Consider the following 15176-nt stretch of genomic DNA (forward strand, 5'->3'; position numbering starts at 1 on the left):
CAGGACCCCGCCCCTCCGACTCCACCCACCCACAGGTGTGCCTGCTGCTTTTCGCGCTGCACTTCGCTGTGGCCGAGGCCCGCACTTGGCATAGGGAGGGGTGTGGGCGCGTGTTACGGCCCGGGGCCTGGGCGCGGTGGCTGCTGGTGGCGCTAACGGCGGCCGCGGCACTGGTGCGCCTCGCCCAGCTGGGCGCCGCCGACCGCCAGTGGACCCGCTTCGTGCGCGGCCGCCCGCGCCGCTTCACTAGCTTTGACCAGGTGGCGCAGCTGAGCTCCGCAGCCCGTGGCCTGGCGGCCTTGCTGCTCTTCCTACTCCTGGTCAAGGTAAGGGCTGGGCCAGTGGGTGTAGGGCTGGGCGCAGACACCAGGACCGCCAGCTGACACGTCCCTCACCCGCAGGCCGCCCAGCAGCTACGCTTCGTGCGCCAGTGGTCTGTCTTTGGCAAGACGTTATGCCGGGCTCTGCCAGAACTTTTGGGGGCCACCTTGGGCCTGGTGGTGCTCGGGGTGGCCTACGCCCAGCTGGCTGTCCTGGTAGGTGACTGCAGCCGGGGAGGGCAGCTTAGCTCAGCCAGCACACCCTTACTAGTGCCCTTTGTTGCAGCTCGTGTCCTCCTGCGTGGACTCTCTCCAGAGTGTGGCCCAGGCTTTGTTGGTGCTGTGCCCTGGGGCCGGGTTGTCCACCCTGTGTCCAGCTGAGTCCTGCCACCTGTCGCCCCTGCTGTGTATGGGACTCTGGGTGCTGCGGCTGTGGGGTGCCCTGCGGCTGGGAGCTGTCATCCTCCGGTGGCGCTACCACGCCCTCCGTGGAGAGCTGTACCGGCCGGCCTGGGAGCCCCAGGATTACGAGATGGTGGAGCTGTTCCTGCGCAGGCTGCGCCTCTGGCTGGGCCTCAGCAAGGTCAAGGAGGTGGGTACGGCCCAGTGGGGGGGAGAGGGACACGCCCTGGGCTCTGCCCAGGGTGCAGCCGGACTGACCGAGCCCCTGTGCCGCCCCCAGTTCCGCCACAAAGTCCGCTTTGAAGGGATGGAGCCACTGCCCTCCCGCTCCTCCAGGGGCTCCAAAGTCTCCCCAGATGTGCCCCCACCCAGTGCTGGCTCCGATGCATCGCACCCCTCCACCTCCTCCAGCCAGCTGGATGGGCTGAGCATGGGCCTGGGCCGGCTTGGACTCAGAAGTGAGCCCGAGCCTGAGCCCTCCCGCCTCCAAGCTGTGTTCGAGGCCCTTCTCACCCAGTTTGACCGGCTCAACCAGGCCACAGAGGATGTCTATCAGCTGGAGCAGCAACTACACAGCTTGCAAGGCCGCAGGAGCAGTCGGGTTTCCGCTGCTCTTTCCCGTGGCCCATCCCCGGGCCCGTGGCCAGCACTGCCCAGCCGCCTTGTCCGGGCCAGTCGGGGTGTGGACCTGACCACTGGCCCTACCAGGGCACCATTGTGGGCCAAGAACAAGGTCCACCCCAGCAGCACTTAGGCCCCTTCTCTGGGGTGGGGACTGTGGAGTCCCAGTGGACACCGCTCAGTATTACCTTCTGCTGCCCTAAAAGCCACGGGCCAGGCAGAATGGCTGCACACAGGTTCCTCAGAGAGCAGGCAGGGGTGTCTCTCTGTGGGTTTCAGCACTTTAAAGAGGCTGTGTGGCCAGCCAGGACCCAGGGTCCCCTTGCTGGCTCCCTGGGGGAGGACACAGCAGCATTGGGTAGTTGCCAGCCTCTGAAATGCTAATTTATTTCCCCAAGTCCTCAGGTACAGCGGGCTGTGCCCAGCCCCACCCCCTGGGCAGATGTCCCCCATGCTAAGGCCGCTGGCTTCAGGGAGGGTTAGCCTGCGCCGCCGCCGCCTTGCCCCTAAGTTATTACCTCTCCTGTTCCTGCTGCATTCCCGCGCCATCTGTGTGTCTCATGTCAGTAATTTATATGGTGTTAAAATGTATGTATTTTTGTATGTCACTATTTTCACTGGGGCTGACAAGCCTGGCGGCTGAAACTGGGCCCTGCGCCTCCCACACGACCTGCCTTGCTTGGTAGGCGTGGCCGGGCTGCAGAAACCTAGCTGCTGCTTGGATGCAAGCATGGCCTTGGGCCAGTGCTGCGGGTACTATTGTCCCCCTGGCACTTGTCACCACAAAGGCCTTGTCATCCTCCCTTGCCTCAGGCCAGGCACTGAGAAAGCAGCACCCAGGCCTGCTGGCATCGGGTCTGGGTGAGGAACAGGACTAGGAGGTGGTTAGAGGAAAAGACCCCTCCTGGGGCTGGCACCCAGGGTGGAGGAAGGTGAGCATGTGTGTGTGTGAACGTCCTGTGTGGCCCGGGCAGCCCCAGGGCCGTCGGAGCTGGCTGTGCCTGCTTCTGTGTACCACTTGTGCAGGCATAGCCGCTGCTACAGCCTTAACCCCCACCAAGCAGACAAAGTCAATAAAGAGCTGTCTGACTGCAGTCCGTGCCTGTGTCTGCGTACAGTGCCAGGACTTTATTTCACCAACACACAATACCGTCCAGGGCAGGCCTCCGCCTCACACGAACTCGGTGAAGTCCTCCACGGAGGAGATGAGGCGCTTCCGCTGCCCCATCTCGTAGGCAGCTGTGGGCTCGGCTGGAGTCTGTGCAGGGGCTTTGGCATGGGCCGGAGGGTGCACCAGAGGCAGGCTGGGGTTGGAGTACGGGGCTTCCTCGCAGATCTGAAGGCAGAGGTGGCTTGGGCAGCAAGTCCAGGAGGCCTAACACCCACTCTGCTCATACCTCCACCCTGCAGCTGGGGCAAATGCCCTGGCCAGCCAGCACCCCTCCCTGAGGGAGCCCCATCTTCCCTACCCGCTGGCGGAGCCTCTTGATGTGGCGGAGCCGGGCAATCCACTTGGAGGGGTAGATGTCAGTGGGGTTGGAGCGGCTGTGGTGCACCTGTGAGGCCATCTGGGGATGGAGGCAGGAGTGAGCTTGCTCACAGGTGGCACCTGTGCGTGTCCCACCAGCTCACGCCTGGATGCACCCCACTCACATTTGCATGCAGGGCCATCTGGCGGGCCACGAAGGACAGGTTGCGGTCAGAGACGATCTTGGCCACGCTGGTGTCCACAAGGCCCTCCATGTCTGAGGAGATGCAGTGGTCACGCCAGGCCCAGGGCCCTCAGCACCACCTTGCCCCACCCCACCCTGGCCCTACCTTTCCTGCACTGCAGCGACACCAGGTTGCACTCGTAGTCCAGCGGGGTGATGATCACATGGACAAAGTTGAACTGGCCCTGCCCGGACAACAGAAGGCGCCATCCCCACACACAGCATGTGCCAAGGTTGCTCTTGGCCACTGCCTGGCCACACTGCTATACACTCGTCTGCTCCATGGGCGGCATTTGCCCCCAAACTTCCCCCTCTTGTGGCGGGGCTGTGTTGGTCCGGCCTCTCTGGGACCAAGCCCACTCCACACCTGGGCCCAGAACCCGCATGTTCTGGAGCTGCATCCTCTACTCGCTGGGGCCCCTAGTGTCTCTGCAGCCACACATCCAAATTGCTGTCTGGTCAGCCATGAATTGCCCTGGGGGTCATGCACCCCATCTCAGCACCGCCACACCCTCCTCAGCCTCCCGGGTGCCCCTCCTCGATTGCCTCCCTTCTGGCCCTGCCCCTCTTGGACTCCACCAGCAGCCCCAGGTTTTGGGTTTTGGTTTGGTACCTGCCACAGTGTCCTAGGGCCCTCAGAGTGTGCCTCCAGCCCACCTGCCCTGCCTGGGCTGTGCCAGCTCTCCCTGCCATACTGGATAGAGCACCCAGGACGTGCTCTGTGACATCAGCCAACCCAGCCCACCTCTCGGAAGAGGGTGATGCTGGTTGCTGCCCAGTGGTATGTGGCAATAACCAAGTGAGAAGCCTGGCGGCTGCCACAAGAAACTGCAGGGACCAAGGGCTGAGAGGGCAAGACAGGAATCGCCAACTACATGGTACCTGCCCAGCACACCCAGTCTGCACTTGCCAGTTACTCCTGACAAAACCCTGGCAGTAGGGGCCACAGGCTCCACGGCACAGATCAGGAAACTCAGGCTCAGAGGTTGAAGCTCGTGCCCACGGGGCCCTGAGCACTGCAGCCTCTCCCCATTCTCGTGACCAAGGCTCAAGGAGGAAGACCTGCCGCTGACCCGGGACACAGCAGTGGGCACTTGCCTGGGGCCCAGTGCTTCACTCACCTTGATGGTACCAAGCTTGAAGTCCTCGCCAGAGTCATTGTAGACAATGGACACGAAGTCATTGCCCAGGTGGCGCTTCTTGTCGCAGCGGTGCTTGTCCACATCCTTGGTGGGCATCAGGGTGGCGATGTGGAAGATGGCTGTGGGTGGGCAGGGCCAGGTGGGTTTGTGGGGCCAGTGCTGAGGCCCTCTGCACCTCTCACCAGGAACCTCCTGATTCCTCCGGGAGCTCTGGGGCCCTGTGGGGGCCACGTCCTCTGGTGCCTGGCCAGTAGGCTTCGGCTCTCCATGGGGGCAGAGCTTTGGGAAGCAAAGCTGCCAGCCCCATCACTGCCTCCACACCCATGCTGCTGAGCTCGGCCCTGAGGCGTGGGCAGCTGGAGCAGGTGGGGCAGGGGTGTCAGGGCTGTGCCCTGAGGCATGGGGCAGCTGGAGCGGGTGGGGGCTAGGCCGCACCTTGCATGATGTCGTCGTGCCAGCAATAGGTAAACTGGCCGTCCTCACCACACACATCCAGGCCTCCCAGGTACACCTTGTCTGGCTGGCAGTCCTTCAGCTCGATGAGCCGGCCCAGGCCCGTCAGGAACTCTGTGTACCTGTAGGAGCCATGCTCGTTGGACAGGATGGCGAGCTCACTGTTGCTCTGTGGGGAGAGAGAAGCAGCAGGGTGGCATCGCCCCTGGGCTGAAGCCCAGCACCTGGCTCCAGGCCCTGCCCCGCTGTGAGGGCCTGCGGAGCTTGTCACTGCGGAGGGTGGGGATGCCCAGCGGCTCTGCAGGGAGCCCCACTCTGGCCCTTGAGGCAAGCAGAACCACTCCATTCCAGCAGCAACCCAGGCCAGACACCCGGGTGTCGTCCTTGACTCCCTCTTCCCTCCGCCCTGTGTGCACCTGGCCAGCAACATCAGGGAGCTCCACCCTCAAAACATACCCGGGACCCTGGCCCCTCAGCAGTCTGTCCCCCGGGGCCTACCCCGTTCCCACAGGGACTGTCACCGCCCACCTCCACAATCCACACAGGCAGGAAAGACTCACGGAGTCTCAGCTGAGTCAGGCCATGCCCTCTGCTCAGAACCATCCCAGGCCCTGCCCTTTCCCTCAGGATGAAGGTGCAGCCTCTGGGGCACCAAGGCTGCCCATGCCAGTCGGCTCCTGTGCTCGCCCAGCACCAGCACTCGAGCTGGGCAGTGGTGCCCCACCGCACAAGCTGCCCCGGCCCCTTCTGCAGCCTCCACCTGCTGCTCCCTCACCACTCAGCTGTCAGCTCACTGACACCACGGCAGCCTCCCCAGCCCCGGGACCAATACTGCCCCCCCAGCCCTTCCCACTCCCTGGCACACTGGGTGCTCACACACTGACCTGTCACTCTTGCACTCAGAGCAGCGCCTGGCACGGAACTCAACGAGCACTTGATGCTCCAGAGGACCCAGCAGTGCTGAGCTCCTGATGGCAGGAGAGGACCAGACTCCCACCCCCTGCAGGCTGGGGCCCAGCAGGCCCCATCCTGGCACCTAGGCTGGCCCCACAGCCTCACCTGGCCTTCGCCCACATACAGGACGGCGATCTTGTGGGTGTCGTACGATGGGATCTGATCGAGGAGCTGCACCGACCGCTCAAAAGACTGTGACTGTGGCACACAGAGCCCTGCCTGAGCCCCAGAAGCCCATCCACGGGAGGGCTGCCCCACCTAAACTGGTCACAGCAGGCTGCTGCAGGGAGCTGAGGCTAGAGCCCTCTGCAAGCCTGAGCTCTTAGCAGCAGAGCACCCCACCCCATGGCCCCGCTCCCCGCTCCCCGCAGCCACACAGCTCCAAGAGACTCTGCAGGAGAGGGAGACCACACCTACCTCATTGGGCAGCAGGATCGGCTTGTTTGATTCATCTCCAAAGAAAGGCGAATGGTAGAGCTGCAGGAACACGAAACTGCACAGGGAGGGGACAGGTGCCCAAATGAGGGTCTGGTCAGGGTAGCCACAGCCCACGGGGAGGCCAGAGCCTGGCCATCTCCTGCTCCACTGCCCTCCCTAGGGGCTCCAGCCAGCCCTAGGGCACCAGCCATGAGGACCCTTCCCCAGCCTGCTCGGCCTGGGGTAGCTGAGGCACCAGGCTCCCACAGGACAGGTGTCAGGAGCCCTGCTCAGAAGCCAGAGGCCCACCTGGGGTTGATGCCTGGCACTTTCTCTGCATTGGAGGCCGCGGCTCTGCTCTTAAAGGCATCCCTCTCTACCCTCTTGCCCCTGCGTGATGGGGCCGAGTCCGAGATGGTGTATCCTCGGGGCCGGAGGCCACTGGGCGAGCGGGGGGAGCTGGAAGGCAAGGGACCCTCGGGCTGGCCCCGGCTGTCTTCTCCTGGGGCTGACCAGGCAGCACTGTCCCCATCCAGGATCCCTGACTGTGACCGGGCCTTAACCTCAGGGCTCAGCCGGCCCACTTCAGCCTTGTCCCCAGGGTCCCCGAGGATGTCCTGCAGGGTCTGCAGCTCAGGAGAGGAACTGGACTTGCTCAGGGGCTGCGAAGGCTGGAAGGAGAGGTCCACGGAGGGCCGGCCACCCTCGGAGGAGACGGCGCGCTCGATGGGGATACCCCGGGCCACCAGCTCCTCTGCATGGAATTTCTCCTCCTGGCTGGAGGTTGAGGACGACTAGAAAGGACCATCCCAAAGAGAGCCCCCGTCACAAGGCACCCCCCCGAGCCCACACCTGGAGTTGGTGAGGCCCATCCCAGGGCCACAGAACAGCCCAAGCACCAGGCTATGGTCCCCACCCGTGAAGCACAGCACCACCACCACACTGCACAAGCAGAGGTGTCAGAAACCCGAGACCACAGGCTGCCCCGCAGTGAGGGTCCGGCCCAGACGCACGGCTGAGAAGCGCAGACTGTCTGTGCACGAGGGATGTGGAAGAACATCCTGCCCAAGTTCACAGAGCCAGTTCCTCGGGTGCAGGCACACCAAGCAGAGGCCTTGCCTCCCCAAGGAGCCTCCCGAGCCGTCCAGGCTGTGAGTCACACTCACCCTGCTGTAAGCATCCGTGCGTCTGTCTGTGCCTAGAGCTGCCTCAAAGTCCTCCAACTCTGGGGGCTCCACTGGGGCAGGAACTTCGCCAGGACTTCCCTCCTCCATGACCACGGCCGAGTCTGGGAGGACACAGATGGGGCTGCTGGATGCGGGGCTGGGCCAGGCCCTGGCACTCACATGGCCTCTGAGAACCAGCCTTTTCCTGACCAGAGGGACAGCAGTCCTGCGAGCCTCCCCAGGGCTCTGCTTGCTGCTGCCACCCACTGAGCGGACAGGGAGGACGCTTGGGAGGACCTGGTGTGACCCTGACACAGGCATCTCTGACATGAGCTCCTGCGGGTCGGTAGCAATCAGCTCTGCCTCCTGGTGCCCACCAGCAGCCACCCATGCCTCCAGGTAGGCTGGGGCAAGACACTCTGCACCCAAGACGGGCCTCAGCTCTAGAAGAGCGAGCACCTGAGACCAGCCCTCTGTAACCAAGGAGAGCAGTGGAGACTGCATGATGTTGAGGAAGTCCCTGTTTGCAAACAGACTTGGGAAAGCCCACTCCCAAGGGCAGAGGCTCGCCCTCCAACTCCAAGACAAACCCACAGCTGGGCACGCTAAAGAGAGAGAGTACGAGATTCTAAAGCAGCATTTCCTATGCCAGCATCAGGGCAAGGGGATAGAGTAGAAGCAGCAAGAGTGGAACATCACAGCTCCCGGGCGCCCACACAGCCCTGCACACGCAGTCAGCTGCCCCACGCCCGTGTGCAAGCTCCTGTCCATACGTGGAACCTGGCCGGGGAACGCCGTGCAAGTCACAGTACGCCCTGCCAGGGCCTGGGGGCAACAGGAAGAGGTCAGTCTGCAGGGCCCTCAGTCAACAAGGGATGCAAGGCAGACGCAGCCCCATCTGTGGATTCCAGAGGCCAGGGCAGCCACCACAGACCAGGGCAAGGCCAGCATGGCGGAGGCCCAGGGCCGGGCTTCCCCTAAACAGCGGCCAACCATCGGAGCCTGCAGCTCCGATGATATCAACACAGAGACTTAGGCCACCCCCACCCCTCGGGCCTGAAGCTGGGCCGGGAGGGCTTGCACAGCACGGGAACAGGGCTGAGCCACAAAGGGACCGAGTTAAGGGGGTCCTCTGGCCAAGCCAAGGCGTTCTGCACAGACATCCTCATGCGAGTCGGGACCTGCTCCCCAGGGCGATGAAGGTCAGACGGACCATGGGGGTGAGCGGATGAGGCGATGAGCACAGCATCTATGAGGCAGAGGCGCTCTGCAGCCAACCGCTTCCCTTCAAGAGGCGTGCCAATACCTGCCCAGGAAACGCTCCTGTGCAGCTGTCCTTGGCAGCTGGACTGGTACAGGGAGGAGAAAGAGGCCACTGCAAGGGAAGCCCATGAGCGGCCACGTCAGCAGGAGAAGGGGCTACACACAGGTCGAGCAGAGAGCACAGGCCCCGTGCCTGCAGAGGAGAGAGGGCAGGGCCAGCGGAGGCGCGCAGGGGCCCAGTGCTGTAAGCCGCTCAGGCGGCCTGGGGAGGCCAGTGCCTCCCTCCACGTGAACAGACATCAAAGGCCACTAAGTGCCATCTGCAGCCAGAGGGAAGAGCCAGAGGGTCTGGTGAGAAGCGCCGCACGGAGTGGGGTGGGGCCCGAGCACGCACAGGCAGGCTCAGGCGTCCAAACCTGAACCCAGGCAGGGAGGGAGGCTGCCGCGGAGCCTACTGGGGCTGCAGTGCTGGACTCCCCCCGGAGGGTGCTGGGTAGAGGCTCCATAGGGCCCCTGCTTCTGACGCTGTTATCCCCAGCTTCCCGACTGGGGCCAGCACCTCCCACGGGCCAGCCTCCTCCCAAATGCCAGAGAGTGGTGCTGAGGCAGGCCAGGGACCATTGCCAGTGGGGCAGGCGCCCTCGGCAGAGAGAAGCCATGCTGCCGTCGCTAGTGAGTGCCAGGCCGGTGGGAGCAGAGCCCGCGCCCAGGCCCGCCATGCTGCTCACCTGTGTTGGAGCGTGGCAGAGGAGGGGGTTTGGCCGTGCTGGCCGCTGGCACCGACAGCGACTTGTACAGGGCTGTGTCCCGGTGCTCCTTGAAGCGCTCGGCCGCCATGAGGGCGTTGGACAGCTCCTGCAGGGGCATGCTGTTGATATCCGAGGAGAAGGGGCTGAGGGGGTTCTCCAAGCTCATCAGCCAACTGGTGTTCCCTGCAGAGGCGGCAGCACCCTCGGCCTCAGGCCAGCATCTCCCCGAGCCATCCCTGGTCCCCCCAGCAACCTCCTGGCCCAGGCCCTGGCTTTGCCCCGATGCCCCTCCCATGAGCCTCAGGACCATGCTGTTGGAGCCAGCACTGCTCTGGCAACCACCCGCCCTGCTGCCCCCATCAGCTCCTGCACCAAGGCCAGGCTCGCCCATGCCTGGGGAGGCACCTCAGAGCAGCAGCCTCCAGCCCACAGCCCACGGCCTCACAGTCCAGACCCCAGACCTCCAGGAGGGCTGGAGCCCCTACTCCTCACACCCCTCAGCTGCAACACACCCAGGCACCTCTGGGCCTCTGCAGGGGCTCCCTCTGCCCTGGGAATGGGCTGAGCTGTGCCCTCATGTTGGTGTGTTTTAGTCCCAACCCAGGAACTCAGAACGAACTGTCCCTGGAAACTGGGTTTTAGAAAAGTAATTAAGACTAACAAGGCACTAGCACAGTGGACCCTAAGCCATGACTGGTTTCCTCCTAAGAGGAGATTAACACAGAGACATGCAGGAAAGAAGCTGTCTGCATGCCAAGGATAGAGGCCTCTGAGGAGCAGCTCCTGCCGTGGAGCATCTGGGTCTCACACTTCCAGCCTCCAGGTGGGGAGGGCAGCTTTCTGCCATGGAAGCAGCTTGGTCCACCACAAGCCCCTGCCCAGCCTTGGCCACCTGGATCGCCCCTCAGGACTCACCTGTGGACACGTAAAAGTTACCCCCAAATACCCCAAGTAGGCCAAGTCTGCACTCACCCCTGTTGTGTCCACAGCTCTATGGGTGACTAGCAGGGGGAGAGGGCCGGGGCCAGCCCTGCCCAGTACCTGTGGGTCTCCGGACCAGGATCTCCGCCCAGCCCTGGGTCAGCAGGGGCACATAGGCTGCCAGGTTTGTCTTTTCCTGCACGGGAACCCGGCTGCTGGCTGAGGCCTTCTCAGGCTTCGTGGCTGGTGCGGTCTGTGGTCCTGAAGAAGTGGTACTGCCTGGGAATTGGGAGGATGGAACGTCCAGGGCACCGACTCGAAGACCGTGGCCCCCTGGAGAAGAGGGTGGAAACCTGGTGACCACCACTTGCCCAATGCAAAGCCACCAGCCTAGAGCCGAATGCTCCACCCAGGCCTGGCAGGCTAGCACCACAAGGAGCCAGAGAGGGTGGCACTCCACCTTCAAGGCACAGCCTGCCATAGCACTGTCTCAGTGGACCCAGGGCCACAGGAAGGGACCCAGAACCTGTCCTGCAGTAAGACCATGGCTCACTGGAGCAGATAGCGGCTCCAGGACTGAGCTGGGCTGAAGGCTCACAAGAAACATCAGCACCCAGAACAGGCTTCTCCACACCAGGCGGGCCCCACTCCACCACTCCACAGCTGTGTGGTGAGTCATGGAGACCTCACCCCAGAGTCAGGATGTGGGCTGGGCCTTAAGCCAGCCACCCTGTGCCCAGGCTCAGGGGCCTTCCTGAATACCAGGACCAGCAGCAGCAACTGAGGGAGCCCAGGTGCCTGCGTGGAGGTGGCTAGGGCCAAGGCTCACCCGACATGGAGCGGACCCGGTCCCGGGCCCCACGGGACACCTGCTGCCCAGCCTGGGACTCCAGCTTGGCTGGTGCCTCCTTCGTCTGTCTCACGTGCGCACCGGGACTGGAGCTGAGGAAAGAATCCCAGGCACAAGGTGGACTCGGACCCAGGCCAGCACGGTAGGGGGCCATGTGGGCCTGGGCTCGGACAGCCCACGTCAAGGCTGACAGGCACGGAGGGAAGGAAGATGCAGTCACCTCAACTCTGGGCCGGCCTGCAGCTCCCCCGAGTCCAGACCTAGCAACGACCGCGTCCCCGTTCCCACGCTTGTGGTCACGGTGACAAGCTTGTTCCCAACCAGCCAAGTTTTAGTCCTGCCACCAGCCAGGAGGAATTCTCCCACGGGAGACCTGGAAGACAGGGAGCGTCAGCCTGACCTCGTCCCTGGAGCTCCCGGATGCCTTGGCTCCCGGCCCAGCCCCGGAGTGCTGCCTGCACCTCTTCGGGACAGCCGTGAAGTTGGAGAAGACATATCGAGCCATCATGTCCAGACAGGTTTCCGTGAGCTCCAGGTGGAGGTTTTTCAGGCTGTCGTCAGCCTGGGCCACGGAGTTCTCGTCTGCAGACCCCAGGCTGGCACTGGTGAGGGACGTCTGTATCCTGCTGAAGGGAGACGCAGCAAATGCAGTCAGGGCGCCAGAAGGGCAGGCTGAGCCACCTACCACCAAGGGGCCAAAGCTCAATGCATGCAGAGCCGAGGACCTCGCTCGGAAAGACCCCAGCAGGGCACAGGTGGCCCGGCGAGCCTCAGCCTGAGATCATGTGGACATCGTCCCAGAGAATGAAGAGACGCTGAGTGGGGAAGATCAGGACCAATGGTCGGAGCAAAGACTCAGGAGGCTAGAGGGATGGACGGCCCCCTCACCGAAGCCCACGCACGGTAGCACTAGGTTACGGCCTCCTGGCGGAACGGTGTAGTCATGCAGAGAGGCAGAGGCCACGCACACAGGCCCGGATTGCATTCTGCCCGCAGGCTGCCTCCAGCGAGGACAGACCTTGAGGACCTTTCACCCTCGCCCTCAGGCAGGTGAGCGGCTGCCCTGAGCTCTATACCCAGCCGACAGTGAAAGAGGCTTAGGCAGGGCTAATTCTGATACAAATCTCAAAGCCCCTAGGCAATGTTCTGTTCAGGATACAGAATGTGCTAGAAAAGGGCTTTAAGCCTCACTGAGCATCCCCACCACCGCCCCCCCCCCCACCCCACCCCGGGCCAAGTCCCACCCAGCAGAGGCCGGACTGAGGTGGATCAACTCAGGGCCATGGGACTCCTCGGCCTGCAAGGGGATTCCAGGAGGAGACAAGTATTCCCTCTGCCAGTGCCAGCAGCGGTCACCCACAGGCAGGTGATGGCCAAGAGCCCACACTTGCACCCAGACACCGAGGAGAGAACTGACTGAGGCCGTGGCCTGGGGCCCAAGCCCACCCCCTGGAAGATCCTGGCCCCCACCCAGATCCTCCCAGGCTAGCCCCACCCCAGCACCCTCCACAAATGCCTCTAATTCCCTTTCAGCCACAAAAATAAATCTTGTTGAGAACGGAGCCTAAGGAAAAACGTCCATTCTAAAGAATAGGCAAAGGCCAAAAACAGCAGCGGAGTCTCCCCCAACCTGCACCGCGCAGCCTTAGGGGCGGTGTGTGGAGGCTGCTGGCAACCCTGGCTCTCTTAAAGTGGCACCCTGAGGGGCTCCCAGGCTGGCCTGGGGATGAGTGCAGCCAGCCCATGCTAATACGGGGCCTGGGGACAGAATGCAACCCTTCCACCCCTCGTCACCGGCTCCCCTGAGCTGGCCAGGGAGGGCTTGGGCAGACAATGAGGTCATGCAAGCAGCCCCATGCACTGCCACCCAGGTGCTCACAGGGCCAAGCTCCAGGATCCGTGCCCCCCACCCGACACAGCCCCGCTACCTGCGGACCACATGTTCAGACACACTGATGCTGCGGCACCGGAAGGCCTCGGCTGCAGAGCTCTCCTTGAATTCTTTCACGGGTGGAGAGTTATTCAAGCCTTGTTTGGGGGGTCTGGCTATCCTCAGACTATCGGGTGAGGAAGGAGCCCCAATGCCCCAGAGAGCCCAGCTCCCGGGAAGGGGAGAACAAGCCAGTGGAGGGGTGAGGAGGAAAGATCCCAGGCCACAGGGTCAGGATGGAGAGATCCCGCGGGTGAGATGAGCAAAAGAGCCATGCCAAAGGTCAGTTAGCGAGGAAGAGACAGAAAAGAAAAATGCATGATAATACATCCGGTCACCATGACTGAGAAAAAGTAAAGCTTCACGAACAACACCAAAAAAAGAACATCAGTGCAAATTAAACATGTGTGGGTCACCCCCACGGCAGATTCCAGGCTGGGCTGGCCAGGTGACCCTGCCCACCCATAGAAGGCAGGCACCACCCAGCTCTGAACAAGGAGGCGCTGAGGCCTCAGCGGCCAGGTCCTGAAGGTCACTAGGAAAAGAGACCAAGACCCCAGAAAGGAGCCTCTGGCTATAATGGCTGAGCTTGGCCCTCAGCCCCCAAGGGCTGGAGAGAACAGCCTCCAAGTTGAGGTCACGCTGGAAAATGCCGTATTTCCATCTAGGGAAAGCCAAAATAGCTTGCACAGGAAGGTGAGGGATGGGAGGGGAAAGCCGTTCAAACGAAATGCAAACAAGAACACAGAGGCCGGCTCAGCTCTTTCTGATCTGGCAAAGCACGGTGATGGTGAAGCGAGTGGCAGGCTGGGGGCTGCGGAGGAGGGGAAAGCCCCAGGCAAGGCCAGGCTCCTTCAGGGGGGTCAGGCGCCTACAGCTTGCACCCTGATCCCCAACTCCACAAGGAGGTGCTCAAGGCACAAATAGCCAAGACCCAGGCCATGGTGCTACCGCAGGCCACCGTGGCCGACTTGGTGAGGGGCTGAGGGGTGTTAGCGGCCCAAGGACCCGCCCTGCCTCAACCTATTCCAGGGCACCTCATCCCCCAGCCACAGGACCATTTCCATTTACTGACTTGGAGGTACCATCAGCCAGGCCATGTGCCCCACACTGGTCCCAGGCCACAGCCCTACTCTTTCCCCGCCCCACGCCGACGCCAGGCAAATCCCCGAAGGCGCCGTACCTCTTGGGCCGCTCGTTGAGACTAGTACTCCGAGCCCTGAAGCTGTCCTTCTCAGGTGTGTCATCAAAAGACAAGAGAACGTTGGAGCGCAGGCCCTGGAAGGGTGAGCAGGCCCAGATGGGTAAGGGAAGAGGCCTGGCCCTCAACAGGCCTGCCGGGTGCCTCCCGGCCGGGGACAAGCTGTAGACTAAGGACAAGGTGGCAGCCCCCAGCCCCCACCCCTCAATGCCTGCTGTGCATCAAGCCCCTACCGGCTGCCCAGCAGAGCCCCTAACACCACAGGCACTCCCCAAACACCCTCCCACTGCCCTCTGCCTGCCTGTCACTTTGCCCCAGCCACGGACAGCTAAGGGCAAAGCAGGCCCCGGCCCAGCAGGGGACACAGCACACCCCTGGCCCTGGGCCCACCTTAGTGATGAATGGGACGAAATCCTTCCGGAAGGGCAGGCGGCACCTGATGAACCACATGGCTATGACATGATGGGCCAGGCACACAATGTACTGATTGAACCTGAGACGAGAAAGAGGCTGGCACTCCATCCTGGCACCAGGCAAACATGCCCACAACAGGAAGTGCAAAGCAGAGGTGCTCAGGCCTCGCGGACAAAGGCTACCAGGGCTTTCTGCTCCAAGGCATCGCTAGGGCCACGGCTGGGAGGCACAGGGCCTGGGGTGGCCACTCACTTGGAGGGGTTGGTGTACGGCAGGGAGATGGCAAACACGCTGGCGTACTGCTCCGCGGCGAAGTTCCTGTAGAGGTGCGGCAACCTGGCCAGGGCTGCGCAACAGAGACGGCAGTCAGGGGAGCCGCAGTCCAATGGGGAGCCGCAGCCCCGTGGGGAGCCGCAGTCCCGTGGGGAGCCGTACGTAGTCCCATGCGGCACCTCTGAAAGCCAACACGGATGCTCTGCCCACAACAGCAATGGTGTGCTGTGGAGGAGGGAAGGCCACGGCCACAGACATGGCTTTCCTGACCCTGGCCTCAGTCTCCATCCCACAGCCAGCCAACCACAGCTCCCAGGCCAATTCCAGCTGTGACCTGTGTTTGTGTGACCTGTGAGGAAACGCTTCTACACTTCTTCTTTTTTTTTTT

The 15176-nt window shown here is 62.9% G+C and overlaps 2 protein-coding genes across 12 annotated transcripts in view; one reads left to right on the top strand and one right to left on the bottom strand.

The window, feature by feature from the left end:
- PKD1 (polycystin 1, transient receptor potential channel interacting) overlaps positions 1-1934 on the top strand; it is a 45383-nt gene extending 43449 nt beyond the window's left edge. Inside the window, exons 42-45 of the mRNA XM_037732238.1 lie at positions 28-326; positions 402-536; positions 607-912; positions 1003-1934. Of these exons, the coding sequence (XP_037588166.1) occupies positions 28-326; positions 402-536; positions 607-912; positions 1003-1476 (1214 nt within the window). The 3' untranslated portion in view covers positions 1477-1934. The remainder of the gene's footprint in view (positions 1-27; positions 327-401; positions 537-606; positions 913-1002) is intronic.
- A 491-nt stretch (positions 1935-2425) lies between these two features.
- The window catches only part of TSC2 (TSC complex subunit 2), a 31122-nt gene continuing 18371 nt past the window's right edge, over positions 2426-15176 (bottom strand). For 2 of the 11 annotated variants that reach the window (XM_037732248.1, XM_017511025.2), the window contains exons 20-39: positions 14768-14861; positions 14492-14594; positions 14084-14178; positions 12899-13027; positions 11432-11596; positions 11191-11343; positions 10950-11062; positions 10241-10453; positions 9179-9382; positions 8494-8562; positions 7188-7309; positions 6331-6815; positions 6022-6097; positions 5710-5802; positions 4633-4819; positions 4177-4316; positions 3162-3240; positions 2997-3088; positions 2813-2911; positions 2426-2679 (exon numbers count right to left, since the gene is read on the bottom strand). In XM_037732248.1, the coding sequence (XP_037588176.1) occupies positions 2515-2679; positions 2813-2911; positions 2997-3088; positions 3162-3240; positions 4177-4316; positions 4633-4819; positions 5710-5802; positions 6022-6097; positions 6331-6815; positions 7188-7309; positions 8494-8562; positions 9179-9382; positions 10241-10453; positions 10950-11062; positions 11191-11343; positions 11432-11596; positions 12899-13027; positions 14084-14178; positions 14492-14594; positions 14768-14861 (2876 nt within the window). In that variant the 3' untranslated portion in view covers positions 2426-2514. The remainder of the gene's footprint in view (positions 2680-2812; positions 2912-2996; positions 3089-3161; positions 3241-4176; positions 4317-4632; positions 4820-5709; positions 5803-6021; positions 6098-6330; positions 6816-7187; positions 7310-8493; positions 8563-9178; positions 9383-10240; positions 10454-10949; positions 11063-11190; positions 11344-11431; positions 11597-12898; positions 13028-14083; positions 14179-14491; positions 14595-14767; positions 14862-15176) is intronic. The other 9 variants (XM_017511033.2, XM_037732252.1, XM_037732250.1 and 6 more) reach the window with 6 other exon arrangements.

The sequence above is a fragment of the Cebus imitator genome, unplaced genomic scaffold, assembly GCF_001604975.1.
Source record: "Cebus imitator isolate Cc_AM_T3 unplaced genomic scaffold, Cebus_imitator-1.0 Scaffold444, whole genome shotgun sequence".
Classification (NCBI taxonomy): domain Eukaryota; kingdom Metazoa; phylum Chordata; class Mammalia; order Primates; family Cebidae; genus Cebus; species Cebus imitator.